Below are 26,520 nucleotides of genomic sequence, written 5' to 3' on the forward strand. Positions count from 1 at the left end.
TATTATTCAAAATGATTAATAATGAAATATCAAAATATTATGACTTGATTTTGTAAAGCTGTGAAATAAAAAAATGTGTAATTGTAAATTGTTTTTGTTTCACCCTACAATGATGTTGGCATTTTTGCAAAAGTGGAGAAAGTACTGTCTTTGGATTTTTGGTGGTAAATGGAATCTTAGTAATTATTTTGGAACTATGTGATTCAGAAAATAGCCTTCAAAAAGTAATGATGATCAAAATGACATTTAGTTGATGAAATGTCCACACTCGCAGTGTCATAGTGCTATTTTGAAATTTATGAGCATTTTTATAAAAAGATTTTTTTAGCAATCTTCGTGTTTTATTTCATATTTCATTGCCCCAGGGTGTCTGAAAAAAGGTAATGGAAAAATAATGATTACTTTAATTTGCTGTGGTCTGGTTTTGTGCCGAGCAGAAAAGAATTTGCCATTCCGCCTGGTAAATCTGGACTGTGTTTACAGGTGGCGCTTAACTCAAATTACTGAGAAAAATTTATGAATTTATTTATTTTTTGCTAAAATTTAATGTGCAATGGAAAGAACATTTTGGGTTGTCATTAGCATTTGTGTAGTTATTTTTGCAGTAGATTACAAGGGAAACATATTTGTCCCTTTTGTTTTGCAATTTTGTAAGTAGATTGTTGTTATTTTGAGTACAATAATTAGTAGTCCGAAACCTCTTACTCTAATCATTTATTTTGTTGCATATCTGATAACTGTCATCTGATTATAGTCAGTAGGTTGTCAATCAAATAATTTTGCTCTGTTTTTCTCTGTTCTTAGTCCGAAACATTTGCCTGACTCGATTACAGCCTCTGGTACTAGTGATAGAGATATTTTGTCAGTTGCCCGTTGGTGCAGAGTCAGAAAAACTAGGCCATATTTTGTTGGAATTTTCCGCACCATCAGCAAACCATTTATGTCATTTCTGCAGTTCCATTGAACATTTTTTTTAATCAAACTCCTCCCCATTGCAGACTGTTCAGTGCCACACAACCAAAAGTAGTGGTAATGCCCAATATATCAGGGTTTGGTGGATATAAGGTAACAAATATGTTTAAAACCCATCACTTTTGAAGGTGTGTGAAAATCCCCACATTTTTCTGACCCAACTCCTGTCGACAACTGTCACATTAGCTATTAGAGGCTGGAATAGAGGTAGATGTTTCAGACATCCGTTCTGTTCTTCTATAATCTTGTTTTCTGATCAGGGTTGCTCTATTCTGATTGTGCTCTTTTCTATTCAACTATTTCTTACTCATAAGATCTCACTTGCTAAGATGGGGTAATATCGCCTTTTATTTAGGCTTATGCCAATGACCAAATCCTGTATAATCGTGACTTTTTCTCTTTTGCCAAACCTAAAGCAGCACAATACTGGTTTTATCTGAAAAATTTCAATAGTTTTTCGATAGTCACTTACAAGTCATCATATTCAGTTAGAGGCTTCCACGGGCACCATTATGATATTTTGTCAGACATTATATGCCTACATTGGTTCCTTCAATTCTTGAATAATCTGATCAATTTCCTCTTGAAATACAGGATGTGCTGGACATCCAAGTGTTGCAAAAAGAAGCTTTATTGTCCTTGATGCACATAGGAAAGACCAGAAAGCTATTATTATATATATGCTATTAATTTCTCTTCAGTTTCCAAGAAAGAAAAGTTAAAGTTAGGTATATGTATATTGTCTGCACGAGACAACCATGAGCAGAGACAAGCCATCAGAGAAACATGGCTAAGTAAGCTAGGAAATGATAGGTAATGAGTTTTTTGTGTGCTGCTATACCTTCTTCATGCCTTGTAAATGAAAATGATTAAGCAGCCATAATTAAGATGTAAGCTTATTAACTCTGTATATATACAAATGATGACATAATCTTAGAGGAGCATTATATTTAAACCCATTGCCAATTGCCGTGCTTTAACTCCTTATGTTAGCACTTTAGCCTCCACAGAAATATTATGAAACGTATATTGTTTTTTCAGTAAAGCAGTATTTGTTGTTGGTCAAAGTTGCCCTATACATCCAAAATATAGAGTTGATGTATATGAATGTAAGAAATGGAACAGAACTAAAAGAGGTAAGAAAATAGATTAGTCTCCCCTTATATAGAAATTATATACAGAAACGTATGTCTAAGCTTGTAGACAGATGGATACCAAGATTTGATGTGAGCTTTATTGAAAAGTAGAACCTTATTTATATGCTGTTTTCACATAATTTGGTTGAAAGATAGTTCATCTCCCCATTTACATCAGACAAATTGAAAAATTGGCCATCAGAAACTAAAGATATTGATTTAATTAAACGTAAGAGTACATGATTATTTTTGTTCTAGAGAATGAACCGCCTACCTGTATTTTTGTTAATGTTACGAGGGTTGGCTGAAAGGTTCTAAGTCTAGGAAGGATACCTGAATCAGATTGAAACTTTTTCTATCAACAAATAGGGCCAACACTCATTTAATGAATCATAGACATAAGAACTATAGTGTTGATATTGTCTTTGTACCAGATCATCTTGCAAGATGGGTATCAAAGCTCTTGACTGCAGATCAGATAGTTATGATGATGTCATTTTCGTTTTTCTTTTATTCCCCTGCATCCAGACATTGCAGCACTGCTAGCAAAAGTGTTAACCTGGAATTAGGATATGTAGAGAAATTAAATACTTAGTATAAGTCCTTTAAAATAAAACTTAAAACTTTTCAGCCAACCCTCATATATTCAATATATCAGTAATAATGTGTGCTACAATAAAAAACTAAGCAGATCAATTCCAGACATTTGACATTTCTTGCATGATATTAAAAGCAATCATAATCATAAAATGGCATGAAAGGGATGTATTTGTCTACTTGTGTATGACATGTGTATTATACCTAAATTGATAAATCACAGAAATTTGTTGAAACATTAAGATGTCAAAGACTTAATTGAAATTACTATTTTTTTCCCTGTAATTTTAAGTAAAATATGACAGAATTGGGTTTCTTTAAGAATCTGTCATTATTTCTTGGGAAAAAATGTAGAATTTAAAATTGGGTAGTTTGGTGGTGTAAAATTATAAAAAATATAGTTTAATTGTATGTCTAACTTTGCTTTGCATGTTCATAACCAATTAACATTTACTAGTAGGACAGAATTTCTAGAATCCATGCTTTTATTGAATAGAAATATATGGATTAATCTTTTAAAAAACTATTTTAATTTTATTGACTGTGCTTGTTATACTACTGGCATGAGACAACTTAGTTTTGGTTGCATAATGATTTTCCACCTACTATTTCTGTCTTTGTATATTCGTTGGTTAAAGGGACATTCTACTTTTTTAAAGGTCCTAACTATACTCCAAAATCTAGAGAAATGTGCCCATTAACGTATTTCAAAGTTTTGACTAAACAATCCAGCTGTTTTTAAACGCCAAATCTATTTAGCTTATGTAAACTTTTAAAGTTTGTTATGCTTTTTGGAAGCTGTTTGAAAACTACTGTACAGATTTAAATAAAATGAACGCCTAATTGTAGAGAAATATGTCTCCTCTTAGTGTTTCAATTAATAATATCTAGTCATTATAAAGCTGAACACCAAAACTTAGTCAAACTGCTTAATTAACAATTAGTAATTTAATTACTAGTAATTTAAGTTTTTTAATTAAAACAAATTCAGTTTGATCAAATAGATACATATATATAAATAGCAAGCTTTAGAAATATTTTCAGATATAGTTTATGACATTTTTGATAATGAATTTTTTTTTACAAAAAACATAATGCTCCTTTTAAATTCTTATGTAAATTGGAATATCATTTTTAAGTAGTATTTATAGTGTAAGAAAACTTTGCCTTACTGATGACAATTTTGGAATGGAAGTATTTTAATATTAAAGGGATTGTAAAGAGGTTTTCTTTATTTTTTATGTGTATCAGGGATACTGATGGCATCAATTTTCACCATTCCAATTTTCAATCAGACATACTGTGGTTTCTGCAAATCTAATTGTTTGATAACTAATCGCAAAGTATACTTTATCACATAAGCGATAAGTGAGGTCATCAAACACTTAGTTCACACCAAAGATTAATTTATTTTATTTAGAAAGAAGAGAGAGTTACCATTTATTCAGTAAAAATGATAGTCTACCTAAATCAAACATGACTCTTGTGAAGAGATTAGCTATTCGGGTAAGTCATGTCTATATTTGAAATACAGACAATTATTATTGTCTTTCAAGAATAATAATTGATGCATAAAATAAGACTCTATAGATCCTGCCTTCCAGCTTTTCCGAGAAGCTTGGTAATAAAAGGAAGAAAGGCATCTTAATCAACTTAAAGGGATGGTAAAAAGGTTTTCTGAAAATTGTATGTATATCATGATGATGTCACTAAAAATATGCTGTTGTCATATAAGGCCTTTCATGATTGGTGATGTCATCAAAGACTGAAAATTGCAAAATTGATGCTATCAGTGTCCCTGATACACATAAAATTTTCAGAAAACAATTGTTTTAAACTTTACATAGACTAATATGTTAATTGCCCTCCGTGTCAATTTAATAGTTAAAATTGAAAAATGATGCCTATACCCTTTTGATTTTAATGAATATTGATTTTTGATGTAGCCACAAAATACAATGGTTTTCTCCATCAGAATAGATAACTTTTTCAAGCTGTTTTCATTCTATTCACTAACATTAGTTGAACTAAAACTTGCTCTGAAAAGCTCTGGAAGCTTAATTTTGTAAGTTTCTTTTCTGCAAGTGCATATCAAGAAATCTGATTGCATGTAGATATTAGCTTCAGCAGCCAATAGATATTAGGGTGGTTGAAAGGTAACAAGTTACTATTCAACAGAAAGCACTGGCACGGGGTTGAGGAAGTGTTCACTAATGTTAAGGCTAGTATAGTTAAATGGAAATTTGTAGTACTTCTAACATAGATCTAATAATCAAAAATTAAATTTCTGCTATCAATAGTAAGTTTACTATTTAGGATTAAAATCTAATATTACTACTACCCAGAAATCTAAGATTGAAAAGTGTTACAGATAACATCAACTGTAAGCAAATCTGTAGACAACTTAATCCCTTTAAATATAAACTTATACTTAAAGTTATATACTGATAATTATTCAATTTTAATCTGTGTACTAAACTGATTTGTGATCATTACTTTAGTCAAGTAGTATCGGTCAAAGACATCAAGAAACTTTCTATGAACTTTTACCTTTAATGCCATGTTATAAATTGCCTTATATTTCCCACTTGATCTAGATTTATATAAGTCCTCTACACTTACACTAATCCAAATATCTGATAATGATGAATAGTAACCTTCCTGTTTTTTTCTACCAACATTATTTAATACAGTGTTTAATTTCTGGGTTCAAATTCTGACAGTTTGCGCGTGTGCTACATACATAATAGAGATTGACCATTATTTAGGTGATGTAAGATTATTGTTGAATTAGTAAAGAATCAATTAAATAATTTACTGTCTCTGTCCATTTGAAATTGAAAATATTATCCAATAAAAACCAAAAATTTGTGTCTGTTTTTTTAGAAACCTATTTTTTTTCCAATCCTTACAGAAAGTCTGGTTCAGACATTTCATATTTTCTTTCTTTTAATAACATTTAAGTTTTGTCGATAAAAAAGGACAAAATTATCTGAAGATAAGAAATCAAAGAAAGGTCTTTTGAGGCAGGTATTTATTTTATTGTCATCACGATATAGGCCATTATTAGAAAATTACAAACATGTTTCTGAGAAATGAGAATTTAATGATAGTGCTAATGTTATTTTTATATGATAACATATTAAAAAGGAGTTTTAATAATATCAATTGTTAGTGACACATGCTCTTACACAAAAATACTCACTTTTTTTAGACATTAACTGTTTTTTACACACTCATATTATATATGAAAATCAGTATTATTGCTACACATACATCTGAGTTATTGCCTTTCTCTAAAAAAAAAATGTAAATGTATTGTAGCTCTATAGAAGCATCAGTTTTCTTCTGGTCCTGTTCTAGCTCGGAACATGATAAGGTTTTTGACATTAGATTAAATAAATTTGCGGGGTTTTGCTACCAGCTTCTTTACAGTCCTGATGTCATTTGCTTTGTTATGTTAAGCAAATGGTGACTGTGGGTTCAATTCTCTATTGGCATGTAATAGTCTGATGACCCAGCTGGGTACCGATAATCCGAGAAAGATCAATACCAAGATGTTTGACCAACGACCAACTGGTAGAAATGATCCCTAACTGTGAACCTATGTTGTTATCCTTGTAAAATATAGTTCTTTCTTTCTTTCTTTCTTTCAATAACATTAATTAAATTCATGAAAAAGTGGGAAATAGCTGAACTGTGTAATAATATATTATGTTGTGAGCCAATAGTATATACACAGTAATAGAATAATAATAATAAAACTGTACAACCAAAGATGATGTTATGTGAAGACGTCATTAAAATTATAAGAATTTGCTCCTACTTAACTGATATTTCACCATATTTTCTATCTATAGCACTTTGAATCAAAATTCATTGCTTAGTCAATTACAGTTGAATTTAAAGTTAATAGCAGAGGTGAGGACAGTTTCATTATGACTATGTTTCAAATTTTAAAAAATTAAGTTAACAGGTTGTGTATGATTGTAGTTATTCCATAAAATTACGGTGGCTATCCCCCATTTGAACATGTCCAAAACCATTACATATTTCTTTACCAGGTAATCTTACCACATAATCTTCGTATAAGGGTTCAAATGATGAATATTCATGAGATCACATGATTTTCACAGCAACAAATCACAGTCATTTTTACAGTCGTTTTTTTTTTTTTTTTTTTTACATATGAACACATACTCAAGTAAATGTAATAAAAGTAGGGCAACCTCCTACATATGAAATAGCTATTTGGATAAAGTTAACCACATTTATTTATTTATAATTATAAATTGTTGATCAACTGATTTAAATGCGTTGAATAAATTGGGTTTTGTAATTAGTCATCTCCACTTTAAATTCCAGTATCATGTGTGAATTATTGGCTCATCTGCTGTGAGTGTTCTCCAGTCAGCCATTAACAATTCTTTTTTTGTGTTAATCTGAAAAAAGAGGTTCAAAGTGCATGTTTTTTAAGAAATGATCTAATATAACCTGATGATGATCTAATAATATAATGTCTGGAACATTGAACTTGAAATAAACTAGCTAAAAAATGCAGAAAAAAGGCTTAATACAGAAGTTTGACTAAATTAACTTAGACCAATAATAAAGTTTTTATAATCGTTTTAAAATTAGGTTATTTTCAAAGAAGAATTATTTTTTGCCAGTCTTATTCTCTAATCTCTTTGAAAAACCTGTCTACAGAAATCTTTGATAATTACAGAATTTTGACATTTCACATGAAAAATTAAAGTAAAAACATTGTCAAGATAAATTTTTATAAGAAAATTACACTTTTAAACTTCTGAAACAAAAATATATAACATTAAGAAAAGATAACCCAGTGTTAAACTCAGGCATCTTAAAAGCGAAAAAATTCCCCAGAAAAGGTTATTGATGAAGAGAAAGTTAAATTTCAGAAAGATCTTCTTTTAACAATAAAGGACATGTTATACTTTTTAAGTTTGAATAACTGACATTATATAATTTGGTAAGCACAAATTTTCTTGTTTTCCTCAAATAATCAGCTTCATATTCATTTACAGGTACTTCATCCTGTAACTGTGAGAAAATTTGGTATTTATGAAGATTTTCTGAGTGATTTTAAAGTGCCTTCAATAAGTCTGACTTTATTTGATGGTCTGACAGAGGTGAATAATATTTTGTATGGAAATTTGAGTGTAATACCATTCTTGCATTTTGTTGTGTTTACTGCATGTTTGTCATTAGCCCTATCCTGCGTCAAAATGTGTGATATAATAAGTTGGTAGCAAGTTTAGGTTGTTGTCTACAAGGCAGTAAGGTGCTGTGTGTTCGAATCCTCCTGCTCAAGATAAGAATAATTCTAATACCACAGCCAGTGCTTCAGTAAATCAATCTAATTTGGTTACAGGATGAAATACTAAATGTTAGATTTAGTCAAGAAGATAAAGGTGTACTAGAAAATGGGTTTTATTATCAACCAATACAGTCACTCATCTTGCCTAAGGTAGGTGATTTAAATTGACTCTGATCCCAACACATATATACATACTTCTAATTATGAAGATACAAACATTTATAGAATGATAAATACACAATAACCTATTTGTAAAACTGATTTTCAGCACAGAGACAATAAAAATACTTGAAAAAGAAACTGTACTATTCAAAATACAAAAAAAGTCTGTAGAAATGCATTGTTTAATGAGTGTTGTTTAGCAACCATGTGTTGCTTTAAAAAAGCACTGTTGAAAAATCTATTTTTACAATCAAATCATCTTTAAATAGCCTTTATGCTGCAAAAATATTTTTTTGAACCATTTTGATATTATTATTTTTCTACACAGCACTCTGGTTTTCTGATTGATAAAACTGCTGTACTGCTGTTTTTATTGAGTTTTTAGCTCAAAAATTGCAGAAAAAGACAGTACAACAGACCTTTGTAGCCACACACTGGGCTTTCTCATTCTCAAGTGCTAAAAAGACTGTGCTCTAACTATGTGCAATATGGACCAAGGTACACAAAATATGTATCTTATTTATCATGAAAGTCACCAAATCTCACATTGAGAGAGATTTGACAATCAAACCTGCTACTGACTGAGCTATTTCTGCCACAAAAAGGTAACTTGGTGCTATCTTGTGTCATTAGTAGTGACTCATTACCATTATACATGATATTTAGAATCTTATGATTTAATAATACTTTCCTACATGTTATGATGTTTGATAAATACACTCATATATATATATATACACTAATTACATGGGTAAAAACTTTTCCAAAATGAAAAAGTCTGAGTAATAAACTTGTTAATATTCATGACAATCACATTAACTTGAGTATTTTATAGTACGAAAAAATGTGTTCACAGTCATTGCCTTAATTCAAACAGACTAACTAGCAAAGTTAGTTTGTTGTGAAATTTTTGATAGCTTCTCTGTGGCAGTCTTTCATTTTTAGTCAATATAGGAACCAGAACAAAATTTTCTGTTAACATGACAAACAAGTTTGAGTCTCATTAAAAGGTAGGTACTTCACTTTTTCTATTTATCTTTTTTCCAGACACATGATTCAGTCCTCCCAAGAACTTTTGGAACCTGACCTCAGACCTTAGATGAATTGGGAGCTCATTTCCGAACCTTGAGGTCTGAGGTAAAGGAGAAGAAAGTTCTTTTGGATTTTCTTACCTATAAAGCCAATGCTAAATAAGTTTGAAAACAGTTATAGCAATGAAGTTGATATCTATTTCATATTACGTCATTGAAACGTAGGTGTGAGAAATATGAACAACTTTGAATCAGTACCCAAAATGGCAACATAAATTGAAGTAAACATCTTTACAATATTCAAGGTATTGAAAGAGATATAAGTTAGTTAGCAAACACTCCTCAAAGACTAGTTTTAATTTCTGAAGAAACACTCCTGTAAATGAACTCTGAATATATATAATAGTTTACGTATTTCACACAAAAAAAATCTGTCCATTTAGTGAACTTATAGTTTTGGTGCCAACATGACACATTTCCCTCATTTAAATGTATTAAATCCACAGTTTCACAGCTTGTTGTCCAACACTAAATAGCTAATAAAGTTAAAAATCATTCTGAATCCATTATGCTGTGATATTTATTCTGTTTAAATACCAGTAGTTAGGTTATTTTTTCATTAAATGTAAAGGAAACAAGATTATCACTTCCATATTGTGGAATTGTTATTTTGGTTAATATTGTTATTATGGCTTCAATTTTGGTGTTATGTAAGTGCTATATATTTGTATCTAAACTGCAAGAAATCTGATTACTAACATTGTAATTATATGTTGTCTGCAATCATTACCTCCAGTTATTACTTGACAAAATTTAATTATCTTTTTACTTATGGAATTTAATCCAATTCCAATGCTGTGCTATTTTGTGCCTTCAGATCTCAAGTTGACTATAGGATCATTGATTCCTTAAAGGCCTCGTTAAAAGGTTTTCTAAAGTTTTTATGTGTTTCTGGGACACTGATAGCATTAATTTGCACCATTCCAATTTTCAATCAGATGTCTGAGGTTCCTACATTTCCACTAAAAATAAGTGTTAGGATGATGTCACTAATTGCAAATATGCTTGTATAACATACATGTATGGCTCTTCGCAATTAGTGACATCATTAAACACTTATTTCTAGTGAAATTGCAGGAACCACAGACGTCTGATTGAAAATTGGGATGATACAAATTGATTTTATCAATATAAATAAAAAAAAATTAATTCAAAAAGCCTCTTTACAACCCCTTTAAGATCACATACAGAAATGAAATGAATGGAGTTTTACATCCTAGATTACAAGCAGAACTTACATTTCTATTTGACTACAGTATACAGTCATCAGTATTTGCGTTAATTACCTTAAAAAAAATTTTGTGGAGAGTACATCTAAAAAATGAGAATCATACACCGCAATCTTATGCAATTAAAAGTGTACTATAAGCTTCCTTGTAATTTTATATCTGTAGAGCTTTCAAATAACATCAGCATCAGTGAATGTTAATAATTATAATCTATTCTAAAATACTACAATCTCTTAATAGATCATATTAAAATATTTATTATGCTTTAATGACCAAAATAATTTCTACATCTTGATTTCAACATTAATACATTTCCCAGAGTATGAAACCTACTTTTTGATAACCCATAAAAGATTCCTTTGAATATGAAATATCTAGAAATCATAAGAAGAAATCAAGCCTCATGTTATTCAAATTGCAATTCAAAAGTCAAAATGATCAAAAAGATCCATGGAATGAATAGGTCAAGATGAATGACAAAATGGGTGTCCCTTGAAAGATGCGTACTACTCAGTGCACTTTGCAAGCAGAGATAAGATTTGTATATGAGGACAGAATATAGTAAAATGATATCTGTATTGCTCTTGGTGTAGACTGTACCCATTGGCAAGACATTTTGATCCTTCACCCAGGTCCAATTGCAGACGCCACTGCAAGCATAGCATCTCTCTTTTTTCTAATATATGGGTTTCAGATATGGAAAAGCATTCTTCTTTTAGATTGGATGAAAAACAGGGGCACTGCTACACATTATGCTTTTCAAAATTCCTGTAAAGAGTTAGTAGAGTGGTGCTACTGTCCTTTTATCAAATGTTTTCATTGCTCATGGCATTTCTTTATGTTTTGTTTCAGAAAAAGTTAAACAGGAAAGAAAAATGTCATATTTAAATGATATTGATTCAATATCAAGGAAGTGCTATAGCCCCATCAGACACATTGTCCGATGTTGACACGAGATGCTGCTTTTAATGGGTTTTTTTAGACAATAGCACAAATTACTATGTCTTCTGCAATGCTATTTTCAGATGGAAATTGAATTTCAGAGAGTTATCTCCAAATTTAAGCTGGAATTAACGTCAAATGAAAGTCTTTGTCAAATGAAAAATAGGCCAGGTAAGGCAAGAATTATCTTGTCGATAACGTCTAGGATATCTAGATCTTCTTCCTTACTTCTATAATTACATTTCACTACTGAATGTTTGTCTCTTTTCAAATTTCCTTTAAAATTAGCTGTCAAGCTGTTATATGCCAATTTCTTGGATGGAGTGATTCCTAATTGCTTGAGATTTTTATCTCTCCTTGTGAATGAATTGCGTGGACAGGATTCCGAGTTTAATGAATGGTTGGTATATTGGTTATTTTAATCTGCCATTCATTAGAAAATGTTAGGAAATGTTATAAAGGAGTCTGGTCAATAGAAGAAATGAGGAGACCTATTAGTTCATTAAGACAAACTTCATTAAAACTTTTAGTAGAGCTTGGGCTAGTTTTCAATTCACAATTTCATATTTACCATATATAGTAATTCCTATTATCACACCATTATATATTTCCGTCATATCATAATGGTTGGCATAATGAACAATTGATATGGGTTAGTACAACTTCTATTTTGTAGCTTTATATTAAAGATAGATAATAGATGGCATTATGGTTTTGATTAAGATGTTTATTTTAGGATGTAACTATAGATGTATTTATTGTATTCATGAATTTAAAACGTAGATTGTCTTTATTGTAATTCTAGTTAGTTAGTTACGCATACTGTAAAAGAGTTCATTGTGACTCGGTTTGTCACATTGTAAATACATCAGGCATATTTTCTATTGCAAGCTATGAATACTTGAAGTTATGTTTTATCAGCTCTGAATGTACTGTTCAGTTAAGGCCTACTGTATTTCTTTGCTGCATCAGACTATCAGGTTAAAAACCAACATTATTTTAACTTTTGGAAGATCACATTTATATATATTTAGGATATAAGTTTATGGAAGAAATAGTTCAGATATGTGTACAGGGTTGTTCATCAGCATATTCATATATCTGTCTGGCCCTTACACCTCACATAATTGTGATTACCAGTTGTGTGTGGTTGTGAATAATCAAAGTGGACATGAGTTCTGAACACAACTCACAACTCAGTTGCTTTAGAGTTGAGTTCAAAACTTTATATGATATCTATTCTTATTCGCAACTGTTGTGATCTGTATGGTCCACTTTAAGGTCTAGTGATGTGGGTGGTAATAATTTCTCAGCGTTAAAGTGTTCCGACCCACAATTTTCATGCTTTATTATCAAACCTATTATTCCAAATCTTGAGCTAAGTATGTCCATATGAGATAACTAACAGAAAGGAAGTTGATGTCTGTTGAGTCCATTTTTTTTCTCTCACTAGTAGGTTACTGATGATATGTGGAAGTATTTCTTAGTAGGTAAATGGATGTAATTAGGTCATTAGTGTATTTTGATCAGTGAGGATAATATCATTAATATATCTTTCTCTATTGTAAATCTATTAATGATTATTATCAAATATAATAGCTTAAAACTAGAGTTCCCATCAATACTTATCTGCCAAGGACAGTTTTCGATTGATATAAGTTTGGGGGCATGGCTATATAAATGGTCAGATACTTTGTGATCATAGGCCCTAAAATTGAAATGAATCTGCCATCCCACCCTACAGATAGCAGACATTCTAGTCACCAATTCATTGAAAAGAAATATTGACCTTGATAAAGCTTTTTTCCTAAAAATACCGTGGAATAATCATAGTAAAGAATGTAAAACTTAGTTTATTACAATCTAATATTTGTGGTTTGCAGTTAGTTTAGCATGGTTTGAAGATTGATTGAAGTGACATGTCATCAAAATTTATTTGTTAAGTTTGCTCTATTCCCAATCAATGTAAACAGATTCTTTAGAGCACTTTGACCTATATTCCACATTTATGACTCTCAATGATTGGCCAAATAAACAATAATATAGGTGACTTCGAGGAAGTTTATTAGGCTTTAATGAAGGGAATATTAGTTTGCTACTTGATATTAGATGGTACAGTCATTTCAATGGCTTGCGATCCTTCACAACTGAAGATGATACTTTCCTGAATACAAAATAGGAAGTGAAAGTTACCCACCATTCTTTCTTGTTTTTGTACTTTTTAAATGATCTACCTCATGAAAATAAATCTTCAAGCATGTGACCGGAACTATTGAGTGATTCAGTCATATTTGAGCAAGTTGGACAGATTGGTTGTATGCTCTTGTATTAAAAAAATATGTGAATTTGTAGATTGCGGGATGGGTAATTGTAATGTTTTTTTTTTTAAAAAGTACTGACTGACTTACCGAAATATAAATAATGTTACGATGGAGTGGCCTTTCTGTAGTTTGAGCATAGTGTTTTGGCAAATGCAGCTTCCTAGCTCAACATATATATTGCATCAGCATGATTTTTTTGAAACTGTTACTAATTTGAGCAGTTTCTAATGTTTCAAGGCTTGTCAATGAGTCATCTTCAGGAACTGTGTCAAATACTTTGACTGCAATAGCCACCTTTCTTGTATCACAAAAGATGAAAGGTGGCTATTGCACTCAAGGTATTAGACACCGATTTTAATAACTTGACATTGTTCATATAGAATACAAATTTTCTGCATTTTGGTTTCTTACAATTTCACTGCACTTTTTGATAGAAATATACATGGCCAATGATGGTTCGAATCTTCTTTTAAAAAACAGAGAGAATCCATCTTTGTTTCATATTCCTCAATCAAAGCAGATCATGTTATATTAATATTTTATCATTTGAGTAGTTAAAGAATCATGGGTAATGTGTTTACACAAACTAATCAGGTTAGGTAAGGAACTGAAAATAGATGTTTTAGACAAGGGAAGGTAGTGCCTGCAGGTGTGTTTATAACTTAATTTACACCCACCATAACTATCTCTCAGAGTTCTATGAGTACATGTTAAAATAGTTACACTTGTTAATTATCTTGCAGCTATCTTGTGGTTTATGTTTGAAATGTAATTATGACAACATTTTCAACTTTTATTATTTCAATTTATCTGAACAATCATTAACTGGTTTGTTAAATAAGTCTTGATTATTATGGCACTTTTTTGGAATAAAAAAAAAACATACAAAGTATTACTGATTCTGAAATTCTTAGATATATTAATGACATTTTTAAAAAAATAGAGTAGTTTTGTATTCACTGATATTTTGTATAAGAATTACTGCAATGCCTAAAAACTTTCCAACAGTGATGTTTTTTAGATCATCAACAATAAGACATTATTTCAATGGCTAAAAAAAACATTTGACAAAATTTCTGAGATTCTAGATTCATCTTTGAATATAATAATGACATTTTATGACATCTTAAGAGTGTTGTTTTCAGTACCTTGTTATTACCTACTGTTTTGTTTTTAATACTTTTACAGCAAATTCATTATTTTTCTACATAAAAATAATAGGACAAAATTTTCTGCATGCTCAATTTAATAAGTTTTAAACATTACCATTTATTAATGCAGTAGAATTTTTTTACAAATTCTAGATGTTCTCATAAAAATATACATATACCTGAAGGTATACCAATTCTCTCGTTAATCACAATTGTAAATGTCTTGAGCATCAAGCCAATAATTAATTCAGTAGCTAATGAACTTACATGAGCAAGTTTTCCAGACTATGAAATTCATTTACCTCAACAAACAGCGGTTAGGCTATTTGGTCAATAAACTCTTCCCTTGGGAACTTCTACCTACGTTGACAATAGTGGACATTCTTAGTGTAATGACGTTGTAGTATGTACGTATTTGCCTTCCAGTGATTGCTATTATGGGTTAATTTGTATTTGAAGAAGTTTGTCATTGATTTCACATGAGTGAAAATACCACCCACTACTGAATAATGACAGTGTGTAAAGGGTTATTAGGAGAAAATTCACAAGATTTTCTCAATGGCCACTTCACTGAGTTGTGAGCTTTAATGATGAGGTTAATTTGAAGAATTTTATGACGATGTAAGAACTGCTTGGTATCACAGTTGCAAAATTTTTATTCTCCTTGGACGCGATTTCGATAGGCCTAGAAAATTCTAGGGCAGACTCTTCAATTCAGTATTTACACCAGATATATTGAATAAAATAAAGAAGAATTTTAATATATTTCAATATGCCTTTAAATTATTGTCTCTTCAGAAAGAGAACAGCTATCGCAGCCAGTCTGTTGCAGGGCTGTTGATTTGGCTTTATTTTCCGGACAAGACCGGCAGGGCAGCTCAAATGACTGATAGCCTAGTACATAGCCTGGAAACTTCCTTGTAGTACAACAAACATCTCTACTGTACTACGTGATGGTACAATCCAACTTCTATACAATTCAACTATAGATAGAGTATGATAATTATTCATCTTGTTCCCCAAAATGGTATAGTCTTTGGCTCTCCCAGATGATATCTTAAATTTTTCAACTCATTTTCTTCCTGTCAGTGATTCAGGTCTGAGGTACTGACGTGGACAAGGGTTTAGTCATTTGGTTGGGACAATAAACAAAGGCTCTATGTTCTACAGGCTGTACATCTTTAAAGGAATACTACCTCCTTGAATGAACATTAAATTTGAATTGAATTTGAGACTTGGCCAATAAGATAATGTATTAGTGTACTTGCTTGGTATCATAATCAGTCATAGCACAATGGCTTATTAGAGTTGAAAAGATCCCTGCCTTTACTGTCATTGAATGGTTGGAGGTATTGTGAACATATTGATCACTATGGGTTGGTTTACTGTAAACAGTTGTAGAAAGTGTGTTCCCACATCTTGATACTAGTAGTAAAATCATTAGATTTCTTGTTACCCATAACAATATGTATGTCAGCATGTATTGTTTAAAAACCATTCTCTGAAATTAATAATACATAACTGAAAAGTCAGTATGTCAGCATGTGTTGGCTTGTCTGGCATGTATTGTTTGAAAACCATTCTCTGAAATTAATGATACAAAACTGAAAAGTCAGTATGTCAGCATGTGTTACCTTGTCTGGCATGTAGTGTTTAAAACACATTCTCTGAAATTAATGATACATAACTGAAAAGTCAGTATGTCAGCATGTGTTACCTTGTCTGGCATGTATTGTTTAAAAACCATTCTCTGAAATTAATGTTACAAAACTGAAAAGTCAGTATGTCAGCATGTATTACCTTGTCTGGCATGTATTGTTTAAAACACATTCTCTGAAATTAATGATACAAAACTGAAAAGTCAGTATGTCAGCATGTATTACCTTGTCTGGCATGTATTGTTTAAAAACCATTCTCTGAAATTAATGATACATAACTGAAAAGTCAGTATGTCAGCATGTGTTGGCTTGTCTGGCATGTATTGTTTAAAAACTATTCTCTGAAATTTATGATACATAACTGAAAAGTCAGTATGTCAGCATGTATTACCTTGTCTGGCATGTATTGTTTAAAAACCATTCTCTGAAATTAATGATACATAACTGAAAAGTCAGTATGTCAGCATGTATTACCTTGTCTGGCATGTATTGTTTAAAAACACATTCTCTGAAAATAATGTTACAAAACTGAAAAGTCAGTATGTCAGCATGTATTACCTTGTCTGGCATGTATTGTTTAAAACACATTCTCTGAAATTAATGATACAAAACTGAAAAGTCAGTATGTCAGCATGTATTACCTTGTCTGGCATGTATTGTTTAAAAACCATTCTCTGAAATTAATGATACATAACTGAAAAGTCAGTATGTCAGCATGTGTTGGCTTGTCTGGCATGTATTGTTTAAAAACTATTCTCTGAAATTTATGATACATAACTGAAAAGTCAGTATGTCAGCATGTATTACCTTGTCTGGCATGTCTGGCATGTATTGTTTAAAAACTATTCTCTGAAATTTATGATACATAACTGAAAAGTCAGTATGTCAGCATGTATTACCTTGTCTGGCATGTATTGTTTAAAAACCATTCTCTGAAATTAATGATACATAACTGAAAAGTCAGTATGTCAGCATGTATTACCTTGTCTGGCATGTATTGTTTAAAAACACATTCTCTGAAAATAATGATACATAACTGAAAAGTCAGTATGTCAGCATGTATTACCTTGTCTGGCATGTATTGTTTAAAAACCATTCTCTGAAAATAATGATACATAACTGAAAAGTCAGTATGTCAGCATGTATTACCTTGTCTGGCATGTATTGTTTAAAAACCATTCTCTGAAATTAATGATACATAACTGAAAAGATAACATTTAGTTGTAGGAAGTATAGATTAAGTGGCTTCATTAAATTATGCATTTCAATTTTTTTTCAAGATAAGAAATAAAATGATTAAAACTCCCTTGACGTTGCTTATTCTTGTTATATCTATTAATCATTTGTTTTGAAAAATCTAGTCATGAAAAATTCATCACTTAGTTTAATGAATGTTGTGAAATGAAAGGATGCTGAGCATTATTTAATATAAAACAGATAGATCAATGGGAATACTTGATTATATTAAAACTGTATTATAGAATAAAATTATAAATCATACGAATAATGTGTTATCTTATCCACAGATTGGTACACCTACATTCCAGTATTATATATATTATAGATTTGTGATAAAGTTTTGAAACTATATGTTTGAATATGATCCTTGGAGTAGGCTACATATAAACAATTTATATCTAGTTTGCAGAATAAAATATTTTAAAAGTCCACAGTAAGAAATGACAATTTCATGTTTCTATTGTGTATAAGGTCTCTTTTTGACTGTTTGGACAGAAATTAATATTAATGAAGGTCATTTGATCTGCATCATAACCAATCAGAACTAATCTCATGCCTTCCTGCAATCCCTGAGCAATTTGAAACAGAAACATCAATCATTTGACTGGCTTTTTTTATTTATTAAATAATAACTGACACATACTAAGACAGATCTGCAGTGGATATGTGTGGGCCATGAATAGCTGAAAAGCCATTCTCAATGAGTTTAAAAACTTATTTGCTGACCATGATGTCAAAGGTTCAATTCAGCTCCAGGTTAAGATGATACTATTGCATTTTCAAACTGGTTTCCCCTTGTCAGTGTTAAGTTCAGAGTAGCTGAAATGGAAAAAGCGTCCAGTCTCTTGGATGGGACAAAGAAATGAAATAGTAAGAAATTGGAAAAAAGATGGCTTAATCCTTGTCCTGGCAAATTTTCCCTCACTGAGCAAAGCATATATGCCTGTCTTCAATAACATAACATTTTATTTAATTAATTGAGCAGTTTTGGACATTACTCACTATACCAATGTAATGATAGTTGAACTGGATTTTTGATATCTGAGTTGTATTCTATATTCAGTGGCCTATTGAACTGAGTAGGTTTGAAAAAAGTTAATGAATAACTTAGATGATTAATCAATCTGCCCTATTAACTTGTAATAAGTTGGTCACTATACAATGGCTGAACTATCTTTAGGGTCATCAGTCCAGAGAGTTGCTGGAGAGTTTTCATCAGTTTGTTCTTTGTAATTTCACATGGACCATGGATACCAAACAGAGCAATTTATTTCAACTTTTTAAAATAGAATGTTTACTTACCTACCTACCTACCTACACTCTACAGCTTACTATGGGTATGCATGTTTCTGGTTATTGTTGGTAATTCCTGCATGCGAGAAACTTCATTTTAAATGCAAGATGAGTAATTGGTAGTTACATGATTTCACTACAGTATGCATAACATTCACCAGCGATGTGGAACCTTTGCTGACCATTTTTTAAAAAAAAACCTGTGTTTGTTTGGTGTCAGTGTAGAATAAATGGTTATGGAAACTCTAGGCCTACATGCCAGGTTTTATTGTTAATGCCCTAAGGTCCTAAGATTTTTTACTTAAAATGTTTAAGAAACCATTAATTTTGAAAAAAATTGACCCTTCGAGATGTGGTTGTGATTTAGAAGAAGAATGTTTATAGTAGCCTTTCATGAAAGACAAGCCTTATGTAGATAGCTATTGTTCTGTTATCTTAAAGAATATAATCATACATTATTGTCATTATTTCATTATAGTAGAAAGAAACTGATTAAATCTTGTGATTATACAGGGATTAAGATCCATATACTTTCATCTAGTCACGTATTCCTTGATATACTAGGTCAGACTCAAATCAAGTTTCCATGAAGTTCCATATAAGGTCATGTTGGACTTTTGTTTTCCTTCCTGCATCAGGTCATGTTTTTGATTATATATAAATTTATTGCCCAGAATAAGGTCATGTTTGATTCTATTTTCCTTCCTGCATAGGGTCATGCTGGAATCCTATCTTCCTTCCTTCGTCTTTTGTTAACGACTACTATCTAACAGACATCTGCTGGACTGGTGGAAGAAATTCTGGTGGTTTTACCAATTGAAATAGATAGCAGAATTAAGGAATTAAAACCTGTAATTGGTCATTTTAGACACCTCAAACAATTTATAGCTTAATTCTTCATTACTTTCTGACCACCTAGACCATAAAATAAACTATTATGGTCATTTAGCTCAGACAGTAGAAATTAACTGGTCAGATAACAAATGCTGGTTATATCTCTTTTCTCTTGACCCAGTTTTCTAGACTTTTTATGCAATCAGGAATCTTGACTGGTCATTTTTGGTCAAATTCAGATTTTATCTATATTGACAAAAATATCTGTCATTTTTGAAACCAGAAATTTTGAAAAAAAATTGGCTTATTTATTATTTAAGTCTATGAATCCACAGCCCACACTTATATCTTAAATCAACCTTACAGGAAAACATATCACAACACTTAATGTAATAACAATACTTATTTAATGCAATAAATCCACTACATAATATCAAAGTTTAGGGAATAGGAAGGGTGTAAATAGAAAATAAATGAAATTAGCTATTATCATTTGGCTATTTAGACGATGATTACCCTGGGGAGATGAAGAGAAATTTGATCATGTTGACAACATGACTATCTCATCTGGATAACAAAGCAAATAAAGTAATTAAAAGTTCAATCACTCTCACCAAACACGGTTAATAAATAAAACATCTATAAACCAATGACATGAACAGATTATTACTAGTATCTTGGGTACCACCAAACTACTAAGATCAAGATTTCATTAAGTACCACAGATTTAGGAACTGTCACAAAGCTGTGATTATGACATATAGCCTCACTAATAAGACCCTGCTGATAAATGTCGAGTCCATATAAAGGATAAAAGCAGACTTTTAGTATGATTGTTCACATAAAATGGCTTTACAAAAGTGTCCTTGAGAGGGTTGGAATGAGTTGAAGATAAGATACTGTGGTGATAATAAGTTCATTGAACAGTCCACAATAACATTATAGTGGATCATCAACTTAAATTACTAGAAAGCTAGAGACAAACAAAGTCTAAATAAATCATCCTGCGTAACATCATTTCAAATGAATATATCTTTTAAACAAATATTGAGGAAATCAATGATATATTTGTAGTATTGTATACTTGATTAAAAATTCATCAGATCTCAGAAGATTGTAAGGATTTATAAGGATTACATTAAGCCTTTTTATTGAAAATATGTATTTCCATTAACTTAATGTACCAAAATACATGAAATCCAGTGGTTCTTGCATGGTTGTTATGTTTTTGTTATGGTTTGCTTGGATGTTATTATAACTCCTGTCAGGCAAGTTCCTGTAAAGAAATAATGTCATTACTTGTAGGTGACCTGCTTAATGAACAACAACATGGTTGGTATTAATACACTAGGCTGGCATGATGATAAGTAGGCTGACAGAAATTGTTAGGCTGACAGAGATATAAATAGGATGACAGAGATATAAATAGGATGACAGACATATAAATAGGCTGACAGAGGTATAAATTGGCTGTAACAATAAATATTAGTCAGCAATAAATTTTTAAATAAATTCATAACAATACTGACATTCACTAAATAGGCTTTTATAACAAATAACCTACCTTACTTATGAAAGGCTGACATACAATAATTATAAGTGGACATTTATCAATAAATAGAGTTATAGAGCAGCAATAATTAACTAACACCCCAATAAATAGAATGATATCCCAATAAATAGAATGATATCCCGATAAATAAAATGATATCCCAATAAATAGAATGATACCCCATTAAACATTGACTTACACCTCAATAAATAGAATGATACCCCATTAAACATTGACTAACACTCCAATAAATAGAATGATACCCCAATAAATATTGACTAACACTCCAATAAATAGAATGATACCCCAATAAATATTGACTAACACCCCAATAAATAGAATGATACCCCAATAAATATTGACTTACACCCCAATAAATAGAATGATACCCCAATAAATAGAATGATACCCCAATAAATATTGATTTACACCCCAATAAATAGAATGATACCCCATTAAATATTGACTAACACCCCAATAGATAGAATGATACCCCAATAAATATTGACTAACACCCCAAAAAATGGAATGATACCCCAATAAATATTGACTAACATCCCAAAAAATAGAATGATACCCCATTAAATATTGACTAACACACCAATAAATAGAATGATACCCCAATAAATATTGACTTACACCCCAATAAATAGAATGATACCCCAATAAATAGAATGATACCCCAATAAATAGAATGATACCCCAATAAATATTGACTTACACCCCAATAAATAGAATGATACCCCAATAAATAGAATGATACCCCAATAAATAGAATGATACCCCAATAAATATTGACTAACACTCCAATAAATAGAATGATACCCCAATAAATAGAATGATACCTCAATAAATAGAATGATATCCCAATAAATATTGACTAACACCCCAAAAAATAGAATGATACCCCAATAAATATTGACTTACACCCCAATAAATAGAATGATACCCCAATAAATATTGACTAACACTCCAATAAATAGAATGATACCCCAATAAATATTGACTTACACCCCAATAAATAGAATGATACCCATAACGATAAATAGGTATACATAACAAAAATAGGAAGAAACATCAATAAGTAGGCCAGACTGATGTAAGATACAACTGACACCCAAATACATAGGTTGGCATAACTAAAATAGGCTGACACACATCAATACATAGACTGCCATAACTAAAACAAAACATAACAATATAGAGGCTAACTTAACATCAAAAGTAGTAACTATAAAAGATAAGAATAGTTCTCAATTTTGATTGGTCAAAATCTGTATTTGAGTTTATGACAACTTCGGCTGATTAAATATTACTAGACAACTGGAAGGGCCTAGACTTACCTAACCTTATCTAAATTTGATTCTTGGAGAATAGTCTTTACTTTAAGCAGGGTTAAGTGGTTATGTTTTTCAGGGTTGGCAATTTGGAAATAACACACCTTAAGCTGGCTATTCAGGATTCTTGAATCATGAACTACAAATCAGCAAGCTATTTAGGGGCGAAATATATTTAAAATACTATTACTATTCCAGTCAATGTGAATCTTGCTTGGTTTTGGAAATCATAAACATTGTTCTAAATCCCAAATAAACGGTCAATCTGTTAAACGGTTCGAAATAAATGTATATTGGAATCCTGATTAACTGGGGAAGCAAATATTAATATTTTTTAACATGAGTATTTGGGGTGTATGTTGGCATCCTCTATATCCTAAAAAACGAATAACAAAAGGTTATTGACACATAAATATATAAATGATACTTTACTCTTCATTGGAGATTCAAAAAAATAACAGCTCACAATTTGGAGTTCACCATAGCAATGCTTGAAATCCAAATTTACAAATAACAAAGTGGCTCTTTATAATTATGTTATTTCTTTCTCGAAAAAAACTCAGCCCACTTTTCACGACACACTAAGACCACTTTTTCTTTTGTTAGACTCGGGCCAATGACTTTGCAAATTGGGACCACTCATATTTTGTTAACAAATTGAAATGAACTTATTTGAATATAAAAATGTAGTTGAAAGACTTAATCACTCTTGGTGGCCCTGAAAACGGCTGTTTATTCTGGTAGTCTCAGCTTAAGGAAGAGGTATTGTACAAGCGTTACACTGGAATGGTACATCTGTTAAACACTGGAATGGTACATCTGTTAAATCCTTCGGTATTGGTGACAGAATATACCAGTTCCACATGTACTGTGTGAAAATTAATCATTTTTTGGGCTGAGTCAAAAAAAGAAGTTGGCTGAAAAGTAAGGTTAGAGCAAATAGTAGTTAATAATTGTTTCAAACTTTTAAAAAAAGTGGACTGAGTTTGCATTTGTCCGAGTTTGTTTTTGTCCGAGTTGTCCTGATTCCCTAAAAACAATCGATGAGTGTGGATGAGTGTGGAATTCATCATAGCTTTGTAACAAATAACAAAGTGGCTCTTTATAATTATGTTATTCATGAATCAAATATTAATGCCCTTCAAACTTGAATAATGGACCAGTTTGTTATTTGTTGTAAATATCTTGGTTCTTTCTTAATCTCCAATAAGAAAACAGATTGTTATTTATTAGATGAGATTCAAAAGACATTGAACCCTAAAAATATTTGGAATGAAATCACAAAACACAAACACAAATAGCAAGCAAGCCAGCATATATTGGCATATTTTTGAATCCCTAATATATCTGAATTAAATGACTTGTAATTTGTGGTTTCAAAAGACAGCAATACCAAGCAAAATCATTATTAAGTGTTGAAGTTGAAAAAGTGATTCAGGAATAGAATGTCTTATTGAATGTCTTATACCACTGACCCAGTTTAAGTGGTAAATCTAAGCTTTTAGTTAAATTCAACAATGACAGCTTTTGTTGCTTTAAAACAGAACAAAAACGCCAGTTCTGGATTGTAACAAACTGGTTTTAAATTCAAAAGAATCCCTGAGAATGAATATCAAGTGGGATTGTCATACTGGATTTGAAAGCTAAGATTTAAATCTGGAATAGCAAGCTGAAATAGTAATTGTTTACAAATCCAAAAATACTTTAAGTTGGAATTGTGAATCCAAAGCTAGCATGTTATAATACAAAATCCTTAATTACAATTCATAAGACATTAACCCATTATTTGCTATTATGGATTACAATAGACTTCAAAATATGGTTTCCAAATAATGAGATGGATGGTTTTTTGTAATTCTAAAAGAGTTAAGTTACAACCTTTCTCACATTATGTGTTTATGTTGCAAATCCCCAAAAAAGAGCTGGCATGTCTTTTGCTATTTGCAATTCCCAATGCTGAATATTGAACCACTTTCCTTTTAACCTTTGACTCAATTCTGTTTTTGTCTTCATCAGGTAAGTATTGTAGGCAATTCTTTTAAGATAATCACAGAAAAAGAGATATTTAATTCTTATTTGAAGCTTTTTTGTTGGTGTGTATCACTTGGTACATAGTATGTTATTAGAATTAATTGGAATATCAGATAGGCAAGGAAAATCTTCAGACAATTTGACATATAAAGATAGTCAATCAGACTTACTTACCCAGATAACATCTTTTCATGGTTGTCTGAAAATGGATGAATACTGGAAATCCTTACTGAAATTATACACGTTATGTACTTAATAATAGTTTAGTGTTTCTTAATGTCAGAATAAAGCAAGCTTACATGGAGTGGGTTGTGAAAACCTATTAAATATTTTATAGCTTGGCATAAAGGTGGGATGTTTAATGATATATTGGTCTACATAAACCATGTGCAAGATAAAGACATTACAAACACTACACAATATCATACTGCGATTACGTTTGTCAACTCAGGTTTCTCCTTTAATGCATCCAAAAAATAAAAATTATCAATATTTGGAGGCTTTTTCTTTCAATAGAAATTTTCAATTGTAATAGAAATTTTTTCAAAATTATGCTTGATGGTACTGTAATAAATAATAGAGATTCTCAATTGAGAAGAAACAAGAGCTATCCTGTTCTCAACTGTCATGATCTGAACTGCATCATAAAAAAAACAGTCCATGTTCTTTTATTTCTTTACACATTTTATTGAAAATGAAATCTGAATTGAAACATCATATTCTGAAACAAAAATGAAAGAAATTATATCAAAACTTTCATATTTTTGATTGTCATGTTCTGAAGAGATCTGTAATGCAGGGCTAGAGACCACTCTTAAGTTACCATAGTTCCCTTCAATATAATCTAAAGCAAAATCTTGCAATGTTCATAATTGACTCAGTAAAATTCATGCCCTGAGGGTTTTGTGCACACAGTATCACAGACTACAACAGAGCTACACTGTTATTGCCAGTCTAGGTAAGACCTTAATCTGGAAAATATCTTTTGTCTTTCTTTATGATATTAAAGTTTTGACATTTCTAAATCTTTTATAGGACATTAAAGGGTTGTCTAATTTCTTCAACCATTGAACTCAACAATGACTGAATTGTTCCTAAGCAGGTCAAGTGTGTGATGCTTCAGATTTGATTATTTTGTGTTGCCAGGGTGACTAATAACAGACTTTTGTTTATAAATGAGATAAATCTACTTAAAATTGTCTTTGCATTGATTTCTGTTCACACAATACTTAATAAAAAAAACTGTTCACTTTCTTTTATATTTTGAATATCAAAGTTGATGATGAAGCCATCATGTCAGGAGATTTCAACATTTACCAATAACGTTCTGTTTCTTTTCATCTTCAAGATGTTTTTCATTGTTTTCAATCAATGTATTATCAGATGACATTTGGCAAGAAAGTTTTATTTTGATGTTATTTGATTCATTTCAAGTAGTCTGTGTAAATATATATATTATAGTACCAAAGTAGTAGAAAAAACCTGAGGATTTTTCTCAAGCAGGGTTCCTACTTCTAAGAAAGGGTAGAGCACAATGACAATTTGGAATATGTCCAAGGACATTAAAGCTGGTAAAGATTTGGAAATGGTGTGTCATTATCTAGCTCTCTAGATATTTACATGTTCACTATGAA

The 26,520-nt window shown here is 31.0% G+C and overlaps 1 protein-coding gene across 1 annotated transcript; it reads right to left on the reverse strand.

Moving 5' to 3' along the window:
- Nucleotides 1–16,415: 16,415 nt before the first annotated feature.
- On the reverse strand, nt 16,416–26,276 carry LOTGIDRAFT_156744 (hypothetical protein; the record flags this gene model as incomplete). The annotated part of the gene is made up of 16 exons (XM_009048019.1): nt 16,416–16,526; nt 16,577–16,609; nt 16,660–16,692; nt 16,743–16,775; nt 16,826–16,858; nt 16,992–17,024; nt 17,159–17,191; nt 17,242–17,274; nt 17,408–17,449; nt 17,500–17,532; nt 17,583–17,699; nt 17,750–17,782; nt 21,531–21,545; nt 22,240–22,363; nt 25,061–25,115; nt 26,204–26,276. The coding sequence occupies 16 exons, from the start codon at nt 26,274–26,276 to the stop codon at nt 16,416–16,418; spliced, it is 834 nt and encodes a 277-aa protein (XP_009046267.1).
- Nucleotides 26,277–26,520: the final 244 nt, after the last annotated feature.

The sequence above is a fragment of the Lottia gigantea genome (assembly GCF_000327385.1).
Source record: "Lottia gigantea unplaced genomic scaffold LOTGIsca_12, whole genome shotgun sequence".
In the NCBI taxonomy this organism is placed as follows: domain Eukaryota; kingdom Metazoa; phylum Mollusca; class Gastropoda; family Lottiidae; genus Lottia; species Lottia gigantea.